Source organism: Pocillopora damicornis, chromosome 3, assembly GCF_964200805.1.
Source record: "Pocillopora damicornis chromosome 3, jaPocDami1.2, whole genome shotgun sequence".
Taxonomy (NCBI): Eukaryota; Metazoa; Cnidaria; class Anthozoa; order Scleractinia; family Pocilloporidae; genus Pocillopora; species Pocillopora damicornis.
The window spans coordinates 28,123,318-28,142,986 of NC_142672.1; the positions used below are offsets into that span (position 1 = coordinate 28,123,318).

The 19,669-nt window shown below is 36.3% G+C and overlaps 2 protein-coding genes across 3 annotated transcripts; one reads left to right on the forward strand and one right to left on the reverse strand.

Annotated features, from left to right (window-relative positions):
• Positions 1 to 78: 78 nt before the first annotated feature.
• LOC113666440 (serine/threonine-protein kinase PLK1) lies at positions 79 to 9,302 on the reverse strand. 2 transcript variants are annotated; one of them, XM_089201785.1, is made up of 11 exons: positions 9,175 to 9,302; positions 7,811 to 7,918; positions 7,540 to 7,683; positions 5,444 to 5,661; positions 4,600 to 4,695; positions 3,968 to 4,440; positions 3,424 to 3,522; positions 2,734 to 2,887; positions 2,177 to 2,306; positions 1,397 to 1,513; positions 79 to 1,010 (listed from the first exon to the last, which is right to left on the reverse strand). In XM_089201785.1, exons 2-11 carry the CDS (start codon positions 7,883 to 7,885, stop codon positions 801 to 803), a joined length of 1,716 nt encoding a protein of 571 aa, XP_089057911.1. In that variant the 5' UTR covers positions 7,886 to 7,918; positions 9,175 to 9,302; the 3' UTR covers positions 79 to 800. The 2 variants fall into 2 exon arrangements, with proteins under 2 accessions (XP_089057911.1, XP_027038031.2); XM_027182230.2 differs by lacking the exon at positions 9,175 to 9,302 and adding an exon at positions 8,033 to 8,383.
• LOC113666438 (DNA-binding protein SMUBP-2) lies at positions 9,264 to 19,320 on the forward strand. Its single transcript, XM_027182227.2, has 11 exons — positions 9,264 to 9,634; positions 9,820 to 10,015; positions 11,071 to 11,359; positions 12,407 to 12,478; positions 12,772 to 12,900; positions 13,546 to 13,814; positions 14,294 to 14,440; positions 14,942 to 15,245; positions 15,591 to 15,714; positions 16,214 to 16,945; positions 17,804 to 19,320. Exons 1-11 carry the CDS (start codon positions 9,382 to 9,384, stop codon positions 18,352 to 18,354), a joined length of 3,066 nt encoding a protein of 1,021 aa, XP_027038028.2. The 5' UTR covers positions 9,264 to 9,381; the 3' UTR covers positions 18,355 to 19,320.
• The last annotated feature ends 349 nt before the right edge of the window (positions 19,321 to 19,669 follow it).

Consider the following 19,669-nt stretch of genomic DNA (forward strand, 5'->3'; position numbering starts at 1 on the left):
ATTCAGAGAATATTTTAAATTTTTTACCTCCAAGTCCAGACAGAAATTCAAAAAGAGAACTACACCAGAGATGTGACGTAGAGTAAATTCTTTTATTACAGGTAAAATCGCTATTTACAATGACAAGGTATAACCATTAATAACAAACAATAATTGAAGCATTCATCTTAACTATTGTGAACATATTCTTTCACATTTTCATAGTTTCTAGAACAAATTGTAGTGACCTCACTAGTTATTTTCACATACTGAAAGACTCTAAATGGGTTGAAAAGCATTGGGAGTATTTATACAATAAGCTATAAAGGGAAATTAATTATCTTAAGCCTTCATCAAATCATTTGGATGAACATTTGTAAATTAGTAAAATTCTTTCCATAAACTCTAGAAGCTAACTTAACTTATTTATAACTTCTATGGATTGAATTTCTTCCCTTTTCTTACAAAGAGGTTTCTTGGTTACAAGACCTCTGTAATCAATTCATCAATTCATTCTCAAATTGCCAAGGTCTGAAGAAAGATGAACAGCATTGAGTGAAACAACAGAAGTGATTGACAAAGCATAACTCAGGAGTATAACACTAGACTGCTTTTAAGTACTATCCTAAAAGTTTGACTGGCTAACAGCTTCTACTTTTTGCAAATAAATAGTTTAATAATGAAATATTTAATTCATCATTATAAACAGTAAAATCTTCCCATACAGATCACAATTGAATAAAACGAGGAAATAATCAAGAAATCAAGAGAAAAACATGATAAAGTTAAGATTACTACTAAGGTAATCCAGTTCATTTTATTCATTCCTTATTGCTTCTCCTTTCAGACTCTTGTATTTGCTCTATCATTTTACGAGCATAGCTAAGTCGTTTGGCTATACTGGCACTACAGCCATGTTTTTCAATGCTCTTCAAAGGAAATGTCCTGAATCTTTTGCTCTCATCAATGTATGTCACTGCCCCCATTAGAGGACACACCATAATCTTGGTATGGTCCTTGAAAAAGTTGATCTGTGTAAAAACATAAATTGATAATGTTACAATTAAAAAGTGTCAAGAGACAAAATACAGCTCCAACAATGAATATAAAATCTTATGTATAAAAGTTTGTTACTATTTCTTACTGAGCTCAAAATTTACCATCTTTCATATTCTCTTTACAAACAAAATTAATGTTAATGTCCCATCAGCATTGAAATCCTTGACAGTTGCAGTTAGCACTAAGATGCTCTGCCACAAAGCTACTGATGCAACAGATCTTGGGAGTTAATGGGTTCTATAAACTCTGCACTAAAGCAATTTTAGGGAGTCGTAAAAGCAGCAATTTTTGGTGCAGCACCTCTTCAAGTAATACATCAGTACCAATAAATATATCTTGAAAGAATTTATTTATTCACCTGTAGAGTGCCATTAGTGAGATGCAATACAATGGCCTCTTTTGTACGGAACCACTGCTTCAAGAAAGGTAACCTTGCTGATTCATCTTCTTTGGCACCTTTGGTACCTGCACCAGCCTGAATACAAACAAATTTATTTAAAACTTATGACCGTGTGCAATTCAATTTACTGTAAACACTGATGTACAAGCTGCATCTTTTTTGGCAATAACCCAATTGTCACATAAATTCACCACATGCAGTTGTACTACAAGTTGAATGAAAGAGCTAATTGTCAGCAGTCTTCATTGGTTGCTTCACAAGGTTTTCTCCTGCTACTTCTGCACAGGTATACCATAAACTAATACCAGATGTTGCAAAGAAGACAAAATAAGTTAAATTTGGCAGTGTACTCTTGTACTCTAATCAACATCTGTTTACTTTAAACCTGAGAGAAAAAATCATAATGCTATTACCAAATCAAAATCATGAATTGCCTTCTAAAGCAAATCAGGGTTTTAGTTTGAAAAACTTTTCATTTCCACCATGACTATACATGACCTTTTCTGAGCACTTATTTAATGTTTTTGATGACATAAGATTGAGACTTTACTTTCAAACAATGTGACTTGAAAATAATCATTCAATCACACTTCTTAGTATTTATTGCTTTGGGATTCTCAAAAAGATCAACTCCTGCTAGTAATTTTCCCTGGTTAACTTTCCTGGTTTTCATTGGCTCATGCAAGCCATGTGGACAGACATTGTACTCTAAAATAACAATTTTTACTTTGTAAATACCTTTAATAAGTGGTCATTCATGTAAGTCAGGAAGTGTTTTAAAAGAGTCACTTTCTTTTCAAGGTATTTAGGGTAACCCTTTAGTGTGTGGTAATGCTCCTTCCTTTCTTCATCAATGTACTGCAGGTTGCTGTGTAGAGAAAAAATTGACAAAATAAATTGTCTGGTACAAATTAAAATAACTTAGATAGAAAATCTATAAATTTTCCAAAGCAAACCCAAATCAAAAATATGTTTACTTGACTGTACATTTAACTATCTGTTTAGGTTTCAATGCAACAATAGATATGAATGACACATTTTTAAACTTTACTGTGAAAGACAAGTTGAGGGGAGCCTTATGTCTCCAAAAGTGTTAACAAGATAGAAAAGATTTTAATCATACTGTCGCCAAAACACTAAATAAATTTAATTTTACACATTAATAAATTCATGGTCCCTACGATATGAAAAGAAAACTTATTTGTCAACCAATTCTATACCTGGTTCCTCATACAAGTACTAAAAAGATGATTGGATTAAGTAATGAAAAAGGACATCTACTCTCCACTACTTACTCTCCATCCTGGAAAAGAATGACTCTTGTTAAGTCATTGAACAGAACTCCTACACTGTTGTCACTAAGTTGGTAACCAAAGCCATACTTGTCAGAATAATCCACCCATTTACCAACCCAGTACACTGGAACATATGCTGGGTCTTCAGCATCATCTGTTTCAAAATAAAAATTCCTCCCATTAATCAAATTATGAACCATAATCAAAAGGATTGCAGCTGTTACCAGGAGGGCAATAATTGTCTTTTTTTATTTTATTTTTTTTTTTTTTGCAAAACTTGCATATTTTAAAATTTCAAAACAACTTGAGATGATCCTGGCAATTCTACTTAAATTTGAATCCATTGAGAAAAGATACTTACTTTCTTATGACAGTTGCTTGTCTGAGAAGATCAGGACTGACAGAATTTGACAACTTTGAAATTTTCAATACAGATGCATGCAACAGACAAGATCAAAGTTGTCCTTGGATTTAATTTGATGAGACAAATCTAAGCCTGTCCACTTTTGTGCAATGGCCCTTACTTAGCCTTCTTTATCAAAGTGCGAGTAAACAGAAGGGCTCAGGTTCTGGGATCTCCCTTGATCTCTCTGGGATACTTACAGACTATCCTTTGAAAAACTTTCAATATGTTCATATGAAACTATTAAAATTTATTAAATATATTATTTATATATAAAAATTTCTTACCTTCATTAATGGTGAGTCGATGGGGAGGATAAGGTCTGCTGTCCAGACAGGATGTAATAAGCTTGTGAAGTTGGGAAAGATAACAGTCTTTTGGTATCTCTGTGACAAAAATAACACAGGAAGATCAGCTAATTGATAATAACAGCAATATGTAAACTTTCAATTCAAGGTCCAAACATATACAAGAAACCTCCAGGTCTTTGATGATGACCATGATAACAATAACATGCCAGTTATTAATGACAACAACATTATTTAGTTAAATACATGTCATCAAAATTGGCCACTGCATTTTTCAGTTGAAGAGAAGGATTCTATTTATTAAGAACCTTGAGGCTGACTGTGTGGTTATTACTAACAGGGTTTCATTGGCAATTTCAGTTGAACAGTACATAAAGATGCAACAGAGAGGATGCAGTATTCCAAGTTGATGTAAGTGTAAAACTTGATAGTAATTACCATGATTTACTGTTCACTGGTATATATATATATATATATATTTTTTTTTTCAAATATACAACACTAAGAGAAAACCCTTACTCACCATCTTGGTTTTCCTCCTTCAACTCTTCAGCAACAGCTTCACCAGGCATAATCAGTTTACTCTCAGCACCACAAACTCGAACACCAAGTGACCTTCTGTTGCTTACTTTTTCCAGAAAGGCAGCCTTGTCTTTCCTGGTTGTGCTAGCAACAGGTTCTTGTGCGTTTAACTCATTTAGTGGCCGTCTGGATGTGCCAAGAAGGTTGGCAGAAGATCCTGAGGCAAACCTGGGCACCATGGTTAAACTACTAACTGGCATGCGGCTCGGTGTGAATCCCTTGAAGAAATCGTCATCTAGAACTTGTTGAAGGCCAGGTCTTGTTGCAGGATCTGGTCGTAAAAGCTTAATAATCAAAAGCTGTGCAGAGTGAGAAACTTTAGAAGGAATGTAGTATTCATTTCTTTTGATACGCTGGTATGTATCCTTCAAGGAAGAGGTCTCAAAGGGTGGCTTTCCAACAAGAAGAGTGTACCTGTAATCATCATAAGAGTCTGTTAGTCTTGTATTTATAAATATTATGCCATTTTCAATCAGGGTCCTAAAAAAACAGTTTCAAAAAAATTTGAAGTAAAAATTATAGAGGTCATACACATTTTTCAACCACCATGAGAATTGGCCCCACTGAACTTACAAGATACATCCCAATGACCAGACGTCCACCTCAAAACTGTGTCCTTTCTTATTGAGCACTTCGGGAGCAATGTAGTTTGGAGTTCCACAAAGAGTTCTGAGAAAAAAGATTAATTTATAAGTAAACTCTTTTGATGTTCAATAAAATAAAGGTTTATGTTATAGTCATAAAAAAGTAATAAAGCAAGCTGTCATTGCATCAGTCTTTTGCACAGCTGCTTTTTGTACATGGCACAGTCAAACAAAAGTAATAAAGCTAGCTGTTAATACATAGTTTTACGTCTTTTGCACAGCTGCATGTTACAATTCAAGAATTGTTCTCAATTTTTTAGGAAAGCCCAACTGTTAGATTATCAGTAAATTAAAACAGGAAAAAACTCCAAAAAGAAAATATATGTATCCCATCTTGAAATTGGAATTTCAGTACTTGGTCATAGACCATGATTGATCATGTAACAATTCACCTTAGCCCTTGTAATCGATATGATCTTCATTGAACTTAACAAAAGTACAACTGATCATGTGGTCTGATCATCCAGACGAAGGTGTAGTCCTGAGAAAGACTGTTTTTTTTTGGTCACAGTGACTGACATTTCCAAGCAGAAGTCATCATCAGTCATACAAAAGGGCTATTAATTAAATATTTTTTAATCATGGCAACCATATGATATCATTTCATGCAAAACAGCAACTAAATGTATTGGGAAACTTAAATTTCAACAGCTCATATTTGTACATTTTTGTGCATGTTTCACATTTGCTCTACATCACAAGATGTTTTCATTTATTAAGCATAAAGCCATCTTTTTCCTGTACTGAAAGCTTATATTCCTCCAATATCTTACTTTTTCCTTTCTCCATCAATCTCCACTCTGGTTGCCAGACCAAAATCTCCAATCTTGACATCCATATCATCATTCAGGAATAAATTTCCAAGCTTAAGATCACGGTGAATGATTTTATTGTCATGAAGATATTTGGTGCCCTCAACAATCTGCTTCATGAAATATCTGACTTCTGGTTCAGTCAAGGCTTTGCGACGTTTGTGAAGTTCCATCATGGACTGAAATGCACAAAACAACAGACTATAAGCTTTAACCCTTCCAGGACATGCAGTCTGTCAACTAGTTTTGATGTAGAGAGTAATTAAGGTATACTAAAGGGCAAGGGTATCATGGAAGCCATGTTTTGAATTGTTCTGCTAAACTGTTGCAACTTTTTGATGAAGTTTACACTAATTCTAAAGCAAATTCTGAAAAGGGAATAAATTTACACTTCTAAACCTGTTACTGGTAAATTATACATTCAATTGCACTCAAAAACAAATCAATGTTTATGATGAAATGAGAGAAAAGAAGGTGGCTAAAGATTGAAGACAAGCCAGCAAACCAGCTCCTATTGGCAACTCTGCCCTTTTAAATACAAATTTTATTGTTCAAAAACTGTGTTCATGTAATACATGGTTTGTGAATATAACCTTTCTGGGGAAGAAGAGAATTAAATATCCATTTAGACTTCTCTTTTTCTGACTTTATTTACCTCATAAATTTTTATCTCGAAACTCTTTCATCTCTGAAATAAATTTATTTTCATCATGACAATAAAACCGCATCAAACCATGCATGATGTTTTCAATAAAATACTTCAAAAAACTTCATTGTTCACAAAACCTCCATAACTAACAAAACAAATCATTAATTTCCCTAATGCACCAAGGAAATGAAAACATACTTCTAAAAAGATATTTTGAAATAAAACTAATTCAAAATGCAGCATGCTTTGCCAAGTAAGACAAGATTGCTTCACAACAAATTTTTTCTTATAAATTAGAGGAAAACCTGAACAGTGAATGAAATATTTAGTGTTGGGTACTGAATGCTTCTACAGAAATAACAAAAAGAAAACAAAATATACAGCAGTTTTTTGGTATTGGGCAAGATCAATTCAGTGAGCATACCTGTAAAGAATAACTTAATTTTTAGCTTCTTCACTTATTTTTTTTGGAGATGAGGCAAAACCAGAGACTTAATATAAAATTTAATCTATTTAATACACTAGTCTTATGAAAACTTTTGCTAATGTTTATTTTTAATGTTTTTTGTTGTTGCTTATGCCAGGTGAACATGCAGCCAAATTTCCTTAATCTTAAGTGAATCTCGCTTTGCATAAATTAAAGAATCAAAATTACACTGAGGCCAAAAAAGAAGGAAAACGATATTACTAACAAGTGTATTTAACTTAGACAAAAATCTTTATACTACCAGCTCACATAGGGTTCTTTTTTTTTTACCCTAAATCATTACTATCAAATTTCTTTTATTATTCATTGTTCATGTAATATTTATGTTTCAGCTCTGTTAGGTGTATCAACAGGTGTTTCTCGGGAAAAGAACTTAGTTCCTTTTAAAGTTCGTCTAGTAAAATAAACCCTACGGCTTAGTAATTTTGATTTCCCATTGAGGCAGTGTGTCAAAATATAATGTAGATTTGAAAAGCAACAAGCAGGAAAAATGATTGTTAAAAACGATTCAGTGGAGTTGTAAAAACGTTGAACGAAGAACAAAGGCTGGAGTATAAACTTACAAATACGTGGAAGATTCAACTAAATTAAATATTCAAAATATCGACTATTCTATTTCCAATAGATTTTAAGGCAGAATTTGCCACGCACACAATTTTCTTACTCTTTCCTATCGTAAACACAAAAAATGGCCTTTTCGTGCGTCCTGTTTATCAGCACATCGACGTCGTTTATTTCAAATATTCGCCTTCGATTGCATAAATTATTTTATGGATGAGCGGCGGATCGAACGGTCTCTAACACCAAAATAAAAAAGTTTAATAGGTCTTGAAAATCACGATGATAAGTGAAAATATTCTTTAAATACGTAACCCTGACAAGATTATAGCTTCCACAGCTTCCTCCTAAAGTCTTACATACCCTTCTTCTGCATAACTCCAGTAAAATATAAATATAGTCATCGTCTTCGAAGAATCCACGAAAACCAACGATATGTCTGTGCGGCTGGGAGCCAAGACTTTTCTTTTGTCCCACTGAACGATGAATGGCAATTTCCATGGACATCTACAGAAATTGAATCGCGAATTAGGCTTAACGAGAGTTCAATTAAACAAATTTAGGTTGATAAGCTCAGTGTTACAACGGAACAACGACTAGTCCATACTTCGGCGTCCATAGTTTAATTGCTCACCTTTTCTTTTTGGTGCGGTTTCGTCAACATGGTCTTTGAAATTATCTTTCCCGCCAAGATCTCCTTCGTCTCCATATCGGTGAGTTCGTAACATTTTGCAAATCCTCCCTGAAAAATCACGAAGAGCAACAAGTGTTTAAGATATTTGAAGATTGACCATGCGATCAAACCTTCGTGTGCTCGCGTTGCTTAGGGGTTATACTTTTACATAACCGTATGTACCTTGCCAAGGAAACGGCCGCGGTGATAACGTTTTTTCGTTGTAGGATCTACGATATACTGATCCAGTTCTTTAGGAAGTTTTGCAGAACTGAACTTCTCCCTAGATGTTGCCCTGTGCATCTTTACTCGAGGTTGTTGGTCGCTTATCAAGCTTGTTTTCGGCTACCAGTGTAAAGAAACAGGAAATAATTTCGCTTTCGGCTCTTTTAACTGATTAGTAATTGTGAAAAAACAAATCACGAGATTACTGATCATAGATCAAAGTAAGCATTCACAGAACGAACTTTACATTCGCTTGAAGGAAATGACTGATTCGAAGAAGCTCGACAGTTTAGAAATCATTCAAACAAACTGCGTTTGAATCGTTAGCCAATCAAATGCTTGGACAGCAAAACAGATGCGAACGCTGAACCAATCAAATTTTAGAGTCACGCAAAAGAGAAATTTGCATGACTATGCAGCAAATCATGCGTACCATGCAACGGGAATTTAAATTGATTCAAATATTAAATGCCATTTAAATACTAAGACTATCTCATTTTAGAAAAAAGAGACGTTGCAATCGCCTCCTGGAGAGCTAACAGAAAGGACTGATGTAAATGTTTTCATATTTCCCACTTTGGATACTTTTTTTTTTGTTTCAGAATTCAAAATCAAACGGCTGCAAGCTGTGAAAACAAAATTAATTGTTAATTACAAAAAGATTTGAGCTCCTCGCTAACACTTATTAATCCACTGTATATTATCCACTTTGCATCGTAAGATTGATATCCACTACATAATTTTTTAGCCTAGCTAGGCATATTAATTCTATTAAGGGTGACAGGCTTGTACACGCATGTGGAGGACATGAAAAGTAACGTAAGGAACCCAGTTAAAACGAGGCCATTTTCAGAGATCCAAAACCGCTATGGCCCAAATTTATGCAGTTAAAATTGTTTGTTAGTGTGCATGTTTGTTAGTAAAAACTTTTCATGGGTTCACTTAAAAAATATCAGTCTCTGCTTTCAGCCCCCTGAAAATATCACTTATCTCTCAATAACATCCTCACAAGAGAGGATTAAAATTTTGTGTTCAATAAAAATGTGAAAATTTCCCAAACTTTTAGGAAGGCTGACAGTTTTAAAAGCTTGGTTACTTACCCTTCCTTTCTGCAAACATTGAAGTCGTTATATAGCTTATCAATGAAATAATGTAAAATAACTTTAAATTATATTTCAAATGTCTGGACTGAATGGAAAGAACAAAAGAACCGGAAATAGTCGAGCCTGCATTATTAGTTGTCAGAGGAGCTGATCACACCAACAACTCATTTGTACTTCATTTTCGCTGCACTACAATAAGCCATAATGGCGGTCGACGTGTCTCAATTTGTAGTAAAGACAATTTCTCTCCTAAGTTTAGAAAGGAAAGCTGAAATCGAGGAGACAAAATCTCTTCAAGAGAATGTCAGTCCAAAGGAGCTTCAAAGAAGGGGCGTTTGTCTGTTGAAACTTCGTATCCGAAGCCGAAGGACGGGCTTGTATGGACGACTTCTTCTGACCTTCGAGATAAATAAGCCTGGCTCTGATGGCAAACTCCCGACACATTCTTTAACACCTGGCAAGTATTGTTTCTTTATCTGATGCAGTGAAAAGTTACAATCGTTAGCTATTAACGTGCTCGCCCTGGGCCCAAATTATTCGATGTTCTGGTGGACAATCTGGCTCCGCTTTTTCATGAAGATACAATCCACAACGCACTACAATGAATCAAATAGATGTAATGTTCGAATTCTCTTTACTCAGGAGACATAGTGGGACTTAGTTGGTTGAATTCCAATCAAGCAGCAAGTGATATTGCCTCTGGAATTGTAAGCCGTGTTTCCCAGACAGTTGTTACTGTAGCATTTGATGAAACAGCTGACAACCTCAGTTTTGATGATGATGGTCCATTTAAACTAATCAAATTGGCAAATGATGTAACTCACAAAAGAATCAAGAGGTAATTAAATCACCCAGTCAGAAGATATTGGTCATTATTACTCAGCCAAACCAGTGCACTTTGCTATGGCTACTACTACTCTTTACCCTTTAATTCCCATGAGTGAGCAAGACAGAATTTCTCGTTACAATATCAGTACAATATCAAGCATGTAGGTGATGAGAATAAAGACAAATATCAATCATGGGATTATAAGTTGATCCAATACCAAATTATATGAAATAACATCATAAGAATTGTGTAGCAGACAGTAAGGAGAATTACTAATGAGATCTTGGGAGTGAAAGGGTTAACAGTCTTCATCTGAGATTAGAGGCCAGACTTTGCCACCAGCTGCACTCACTATGTCATGTAAACTTTACAAGTTATAAAATGATCTTCACAGGTGAAGTTCAATAAAAGAAATTGCTTAGGAATGTGATTTCTTAACAGGGAACAAACAACCCTCTAATATTTGCCTTGCTCTAAACATGTAGCTTTTAGTTTAGATGGAAGTAGTATCCAACTAATGCCCGTGAGGATTGAGTTAAAACCCTGTCAAACCAGTTAATTTTTTCTGCCTTATTATCTGTAATATTATTATTTCAATTGTATTTCACTGGTGAGGTTCATTTTGTTATTTGTTTTTGTTGTTGTTGGTTTTTTTAATTATTTTACCTTTTTATGTTGTGTGTGGTACTGTGATATGATGTAAGATTTTAGTCATAATTTTTTTCTTAGCTGATTTGTGGTCATTTTGGCAAAAATCACAATTCACTCTCATTTTGGGTTTATCAAATTTCTTCCTCTCTTACAATTAACTGTGTGGTACAGGACAATTCCCTCTCCTTTCCTCACCTCTCTGCCTCTCCACCCTCTCACCAACAAAATATCAAACATCCAAGGCAAAATTAATAACCTTCTGGAATCATTATACCTGTCTTCAAATTTTTAAAGCATTATCTTACTTTTGCTAGTCAGAAGAGAACATCTTCACCATGAGTGGACAAGTTTATCATGGCATAGAACTAACAACTCAAGTTGAAAAAAGTTAATTTTCTTCTTTACCACTTAAGTGCCCTTGACACCTTAACAAAGTACAGAGAGGGGCCAGCTGCTCATTTGATTGATGTACTGTTTGGGAATGTACCTCCTGGACCTCCATTACAGATCAGACCCTTCACAGAAGGAGGAGAGATGCCATGCATCTTCTTCAATCAAAGTCTTGATGATTCACAGAGGCAAGCAGTTAGGTTTGCATTGTGTCAGAGAGAAGTGGCGATAGTTCATGGTCCACCTGGGACTGGGAAAACTACAACTGTTGTTGAGATTATCACTCAGGCTGTGAGAAATCTTAAAATGAAGGTAAATGAAGATTTTAGATGTTTTGTTGATTTTTGTCCCTAAACTTTAAGAGTGATAGATTTAAAGTACACTGGACTTCTTTAGATTAGAGATCTATAAAGGGTAAAACTTATCTCTCAACTCCTTTACTGCCCCCTAGACATACTTTGTATGTCACAAAATTTGGATATTGTGTGCTTACATGACATACTCAGTATGTCAAAAGTTTGAGAGTAACAGTCAAATCTCTGGCATTGGAGATGTAAAATAAACTGGCCTCTAAAAATTAAAGTAAGTTACAATTTGAAAAATATTTAATCCATTTGTATTGGCAAAGGACTTCTCAATGGAGTTGGCAGCTAAGGAGTTAAACCTTTTAAAGAGTACTCTTAATCTTTTAACTCCCAAAAGTGATTACCAACAACATGATTAACATTTAACTTAATCCGGTATTGGGAGTTAAAAGGTTAAGTGTAGGTTGGAAATGTTGATACAATAGAACAAAATGTTTAATTAAGTGACTCATTAACACTTAACTCCAGTGAGTGACCAAGACAGAATTTCTCCTTACTATATCTAGACAATATTGTGCAGACAAGTGATGAGAATAAAGTAAAATATCAATTATGGGATTACTAATTGATCCGATACCAAATTCTCCAAATTGACATTATAAGAATTGTATGGAAGACAGTAAGGAGAATTTACTAATGAGATCTTGGGAGTTAAAGGGCAAAGCGGGAGAGTTTCCCAGTTATTCACTATTATTGTCCTGTTTTCTCCTTGGTGAACTTTAGAAGCCTAGGACTGCTCCTTCTCTGTCTCTATGGAGGGGCCTGTCACTATTCCTTTTCCTAAGTTCCTCCCAGCTAGTTGTACTTGTCCATTCACAACTCCCATATTTTTCAAATCTTCTGTTAACAATGGCTACATTTCAACTGATGCAAATGTTTTAAAATACCCATAGCATTAAGTCAAGGTCGCTGTTCTTAAACCATTTAACAAAAAAAATAAGGGAAATTTTGGCTTAGGCCTTCATATGTATCTCATGGCTCATTTTCCTTCAAGGTATTAGCTTGTGCACCTTCAAATGTTGCTGTTGACAACATGGTTGAAAAGTTGATTAAAAGCAAAGTTAAGGTAATGTTTTAATTACTAATTTAAAGTAACTGTTGGGAAAATTTTTATGACACAAGTAAATTAAATGTGAATTCCCATCTGGCAGACATATCCAAAATTTTCTTTTGATTGAAATGTCCTGACAAAGGAATTTCTCTCTCAATTCACTTCAATTTCAAATACTTTTCATAACACGAGCATTAATTTCCTATGATCAGATAGCTAGCAAAACTATACAGGGTAACCAGCAAATTTGTTCCAGACTAAAAACTGAGGTTCTTTTCTTTTAATTGTGATTGATTATTGTGTTTCAGGTTGTGAGGATTGGTCACCCTGCTCGACTGCTGAGTGTTGTTCAGGATCATTCTTTGGATGCTTTGCTGTCTACTTCTGAAGGAACAACCATTGTGCAAGATGTCAGAAAAGACATTGATGATACATTGGTATGGACAATTATTAATAGCCTGTGCTGGTCCTTCAGGCCATGGAGATGAACAAAAATCAGCTAGGGTCTGGGAAAAATGTATCCTCTCCTTAGTCCCCTCTATCCATGGAGACTTAGGGGAAAATAAACATGCCAGAGAGAGATTTGGTGTAACATGATAGTTAATTTGATTAGATTTCAAGTATACTTTTGTGCTGAACATAAACAACCATTTTATTTTCTTCCCACTCTATTATTTTCTTTGAATGGGGTTTCCAGGATGTTTTGCAACTTGCTTGCCCCAGGCTTATGCTTTTCCTCACAAACTGTGTTTGGAATATAGACAGAATTTCTCATAAGAAGCTCTGCTTCTGTTGCAACTTGTCTTGGTTTTGAGGAAGATCAAGGCAGTTAGATATAGTAAAGCTTGTTGCTTTAACAGAGTTTGTAAATACTTGATGGATTTAATAAAAGATGTATGAAAAGAATCATTATTGCAAATCATTTGCTTTCCCAGCAACATGGCTTCCTATGAACAAGGGTCTCTGTGAATTCCATAGAAGTCTAGAGCAATTTTTGAGCTTATTTACTTTTCAGTTAGCAAATTTGAGAGCTTGATGGCAGTTTTAATTCCTTTTGTCTTTTGGTTCCCTGCTGTCATCAGTCAAAAGTAAGAAAATCAAGGAGTCAATCAGAAAAGAAGCACCTCAAACAAGAAATAAAATCTCTACGAGGAGAGCTGAAACAAAGAGAGGATAAAGCTGTCACAGAAATTCTTACCAGCGCTGATGTTGTCCTGGCAACCAATACTAGTGCGTCATCTGATGGTCCCCTTAAACTTGTCAAGCAAGAACACTTTGATTTGGTTGTTATTGATGAGGCTGCGCAATCTCTCGAGGCTGGCTGCTGGATACCTTTATTACGGGCGTCAAGGTAAGCAAACACCACAGGAAACCCAGTACATTTATGATGGCGAAGATACAATATTTTTGAAAAACAGTAACATAAGCTCTAGTCTTAACAAAAAAAGGTAAACATGTGTATACAACTGCATTTTGAGATTCACCCACCTAATAGAGAGTATCATTAATAGAGCTACAGATCAAATGTTAGACATAATTTGAATTGTGAAAAAGAAGCAAATGTGAATTGTGACAGAATTACATATTTTAGGTGTTAGGAAATTTAAACTAGTATTGCTATAATTAGATCCAATTGTTGAAGGGTAATAAGACCGTTAGCTGCATATTTTGTGTTTCTGCGGTGAATTTCACTCACCCAAAAAACTGCGCACTGAACCAACCACAATCGAAGTTTCCTGAATTGTGTTAAGTGAGTAAGGTAGCCTCTTGGGGTAAGTGTATTATTTGCGTGAGCCTTATTGTATCTTTGCGTTTGTTTTCTTTTGCTAGGTGTGTTCTTGCAGGTGATCATCTTCAGTTACCTCCCACAATATTATCCAAGAAAGCGGCCAAACAAGGGTTAGATGTCACTTTAATGGAGAGGCTCATAAAAATGCTGGGAGATGGAGCCGTGCGCATGTTAACAACGCAGTACAGGTTTGTAACATTATAATTATTGCACTTGGAAAGTGGAAATTATTTATCTTTAAACAAGCGAAACGCTCCTTGTTCGCTCCGTGTTCTCGAGTGCCACGCAATCCTAGTCATTAAAGTTTTCCTTCAAATGAAAAAGAAGGCATTATTTCTTTTTTTGTTACAATCATGTATTTTTCTTGGTCGTAAAGGCTTCAAATCTTGAACTTCAAGGGTGAAATCTCATTAACAAATCCCAATCCACATCCTGTGTAATTTGTGCTGTGAAGGTGGAATAAATGTTTTAGCAAGTTTCTAGACCTGAACATACCCCATACCCCTTCTCCCCCCCCCCCCCCTCACCCCGACGGTTTTACTCTGGTGCTGAGTGGTGGAGAGAACAACGGGCAGAAGGAACTTGGTTTCGAATCCTGGCGGAAAACGACAGTTTTCTCTATCGTTTTCTCGGGACTAATAAATCTTGAGTTATCAAACGTAAAACAAAACATGTTAATTTTGTTACAGAATGAATGAGGCGATTATGAAGTGGTCGTCTGAAAAACTGTACGATGGTCGACTTAACGCAGACAGCTCTGTGAATTCACATCTTTTAAAAGATCTTCCTGGAGTTCAAGAAACAGACGAGACGTCAATTCCACTTCTTTTGATTGACACCGCGGGATGTGACGTCAGAGAAAAGGAGGTGGAAGATGAAGTGTCAAAAGGGAATGAAGGCGAGGCTGACATCGTCGCTGCGCATGTCATGGCGCTTATGACGGCTGGGCTCCAACCTAATGACATCGCCGTCATCGCACCTTACAACTTACAGGTAGATTGAAACAGATAACTTAGGTCTGACACGTCTATTTTTGTTGAAAGGTTACCTTGGTAACTACAAGTTATCAAAGACTCAGATAAGCTTTGGAGAGGGAGGATGGGGGCTTATCAATGTCAGGGCTTCCTGAAGCCCATACATCAGTGCCAGGGCTTCCTGAAGCACCAGAAAAGGCAAGAGAATGAGCCGTCGTTACTTTTTGGTTTTTGCATCTGATTGAAGGAGATAGTAGCGCAAGTTTTCAGGACCAATCACAGAGCGAAGTTAAAATTTTACTTTAAATATTTTTTCTTTTAAATTTTTTTTTATTCATTTCTCTCTTTGCCCAATACTTTTAAGGTGGAGCTACTCAGATTACGTCTCTCTTCCAAGTATCCAGCGTTAGAAATCAAATCTGTGGATGGTTTTCAAGGAAGAGAGAAGGAAGCTGTTGTTATATCACTGGTCCGTTCGAACAAAAAGGGTAACATACTTCAGCCTTTATCAAATTTGCTCCACTTACGATCAAGTTAATTCAAGTATTGTGTTAATATTATTTAGTTTTATGGTTTTTTTTCGGCTTTTCCTGCACTTTGATAAAGCCCCACAAAACTTGAGCCTTCAATTTTGCATTTACGCAATAACGAAGTGACTTTTAGTCCCCTTTGGATACAATTGGGCCATATATGTAAGGCATTAAATTGATTTGATTATAACTACGTGATGGTTTATTTTTAAAAGTAAAGTAAACCAACCCTTTCTTTTTTGTTTTTTTGCCTGTTTTGTTTGTTAGTTTTGATTTTTTTGGTTCTCTTTTTGTAACCATTCTCTAATTAAAATTTTTTAGATAATCCTTAATCTACGCTTATGATCCCACATTGTCCTGAAATTTGCTGTCACTGTGTACCAAAACTGAGCGCTTTTTTCTTCTCCATGTAGCAACTGTTCAAATGCCTTTTCATCGATCTTTTTTTTTCTTTTAGGTGAAGTTGGTTTTCTCGCCGAACACAGACGAATTAACGTTGCAATTACTCGAGCTCGTCGCCACCTGGCTGTTGTTGCTGATTCCGAGACTGTCAATCATGATAACTTTCTAAAATCCCTAGTGGAATACATGAGCAGCGAAGGAGAGGTGCGATCGGCTCATGAATATCTCCAGGATTCACTTCCAACTAGTGTTAACTGTTACACGTACCAGCAGGACGAAGTTTCCATGTCTGAAATGACAGGTAATGAATGGAAAAAAAAGAGCACAGGAGAAACAAGACACGATTCTGAAGAACGAGATGTAAAAGGAGAAAAGAACTTGAAATCAAAAGATAATTCTGAAAGCGGAGAGGGCACAAGGAAATTAGAATTCAGTGGAGCTGAGGAGAAAAAAGATGTTTCGTCGGTTGTTTCTGATAAAGCATCCAATCTTACCGAAGAAAACTACGAACAAATTTCTGGAAAGAATGTAAAAAAAATGAAACAAGAAAAAAGTAAAAATATCAGTAATGCGGTTACGAATTACAGCCGTGAAAATGTTGAAAAAGAAATTGTAGCTTTCACTCAGGATGCTACGAAGAAGGAGTTGATTTTCCCGAAGTCGCTGAGCTCACAACAGAGGTTTGATGTTCACAGTATTGCAGAGAAGTTGTCTCTCTGTCATGAAAGCCATGGAGAGGGAAAGGAGAGGTATATCGTGATTAGAAAAGCGATATCAGCTTCAAAAGGTTTGTTTTTACCCATCCTTTCACCAACTTTATTTGACAAGTTTAAATTAAATAAGAGTGTTTATGCGATAGTAGTTTTGCAATGCACTGCGGGAAACTTTGACACACTCTCAAAAACCCACGTCTGGAAATCAATGCGAGGTTTCTGATTGGTGGTTAAATTCGCGCGAAAATTTCAACTTAAGCGATTGCAAATCAGAATTTTTCACAGGCTACTTTTCGATGAAGGGTCGCTAACCAAGACTAAATTGATTAAAATAGCCGATTAAAGCGCATTGTAGGCATAAGTAAACTGCTAGAAGCGCGAGTAAACGCGAATGACCAGCTCGCGATTGGTCAGTTTTATTTTTGCTTCTAATTGGCTGAGATAGAATGAACCAAGTGAAACACATCCAAGGTATTTCTGGGATACTTTTGACGCCAAAGAAAAATGTACCTTACATTGCTGATTTTGTTTGTGAGGCTTGTATTAATTTTGCCACCAAATTTCGAGCAGAGTGCATTGATTGTAGCAGCAGACACCGAGCTCACTAATAGGGCGGGATTTTCCAATTTCCCCAAAATTTGTGCAGAGTTTAATTAGGATACGGCTTTTCGAGCAGAATTTATCATTTTCATGGAAACTCCCTTAGAAAATGGAAGCGTCACATTTATTTTCCAGAACCAGTCTCCGTGTCAAGTTCTTTTTCGCGTTTTTTAAGCTACTGAACGTGTTTCACGGCAATATTTTGCCTTAGCGGGCATGAGGCGGGAAAAGATTTAGAGACAAGCAACGACTTTCTCCAGACCCTTAATGGCTCACCGCAGGAGCCGTGGAGTTAGAATGTTCAGATTCTAATATTTCTCCGTCTTTTGTAGACGACGAAGATGATTCCGACCTTTTGAGCACATGCTCCTTTTGCAAGAAACGAGTCCCAGCCTGTAATCTCCAGCTACACTCTCTTCGCTGCGACCAGATGCAGAGATCTAAACTGGCCGAAACAAACAGAGCAGAAAGGAATCAGGAGATGTCGACTCCGCCAAGTGCGAAGCCGCAGAAGACAAAACTTAAAACCAAATCCTTGTCAGCGTTACAACCAGAAGAAGACTTTGACAAACTATTGGCTTCTTTTAACAAATTAGACACACAATGTGGCTTCGACGGCTGCAAAAAAAGTATTAGAACTCTTGGACAGTTGTGTAAATGTTGTGATGGTACGTTCTGCTTGTCTCATCATATCCCCGAGGTTCATGGTTGTGGTGAAGCGGCAAAATTGAGGGCTAGACAACAAGCTAGCAAGCCAAAGGCGGGGAAACCAAAAGCTTTGGACGTGACTCGTAAAGCGCAGCTACAGAGAAAATTGGACAAAAGACTTGATGATATGTCGGAACAAAGGAAATCAAAGCGTAAAGGAAAAGATAATAAGTAAAAAGTTATAACAAAGTGTCTGCAACAGGTCATTATCACAAATCCCTCTTGCCGTGTTGTCTCCCGCCCAGACAAGTCCTTCAACTTTTTAAATCGCTGTGATCTTTCGCAAAATTTGAGACTAGTTTTGCTTTTCCGGCACCAAAGGCGGTTACCCAAGAGAGAGCTCACTGTAATTGAGAGAGAGAAATTTTGGCGCTGATCAAATTGTGTTAAAAAAGAAAAATGTGAAAATTTTGGAAGATTTGATTTATGCGCTTGCTCTAGGTCTGTTAGGAAAGACTTACATTTGCGCGTAAGTATGAGGGCAAACATAAGAATATCCCTATGGCACCGAGAGAGTTTTTAGCCTTCACCTAAAGTGTGTTAACGAAATAAAAGTTTAGATTTTTATGGTTAAAAAAAGAACAAAAAAGCTATGTAAATGAGACATGGTTTGATGCTACTCTGGTTTACAGTGTGTGCTCCGATAAAGCTGAATTTTCCTTTTTGCAAAGGAAAACCGCTTTTTGGTGCTCTTTTTGCTTTATCGGAGCACACATGCCTAACTAACCATACAATTGGGTGGGATAATTCTAAAATTATCACCACTTATCGGCGTGACTATCAGCACCTTTGTTTGGAGGCTTGGCATATTAACCCCGTCCACGCTCCTTTAAATCGTGACGATGGCGGTTTGCTTCCTGACGCCTATTTACACCTCTTCAGAAAAAAAGTTCGCTAATTAGTTATCATATAAAAGGACCTCTTGTTGCAGCGTTTAGATCACCCCTGATGAAGACACTAGACAGGAGTGTCGAAACGTTGGGTCTATGAATTGTAACTTCTTCGGTTACATTCATTAAATCTGTAAACCAGAATAGCATCAAACCATGTCTGATTGTCCACCTGGTTGTCGTGTGAACTTTAATATATTCTATGTAAATGAATTTAAGTTAGAATTGTAAAATACAAGTCACAAAAAGACGTTGCTTCTTTTACTGTGAGGATGAGGTTAAAGCATGATAGGAATATATCTACTTTGTAACGGAGTGCAAGGCTCTCAATATTGTTACAGCACCAGCGGCAAAACCCCACTAGTCGCTCAATAGTCCAATGATCGTTCAAAAACTCATCATTGGAGAGCCACATGTTTCTATTTTAACTTGTTTACAACCCCAAATTGTTGAGCTACTTAATTTACTCACTGTCTCTGGCGGAATAGACGGCGAGTAGCAAAGCCAATAAGATTGGCATTCGAGTGCAATTCATAGTGTGAGGGGAGAAGGGTGCTTTTATGGAGCTTGTTTATCAGTATCGGACCAGCGGGGTGCTGT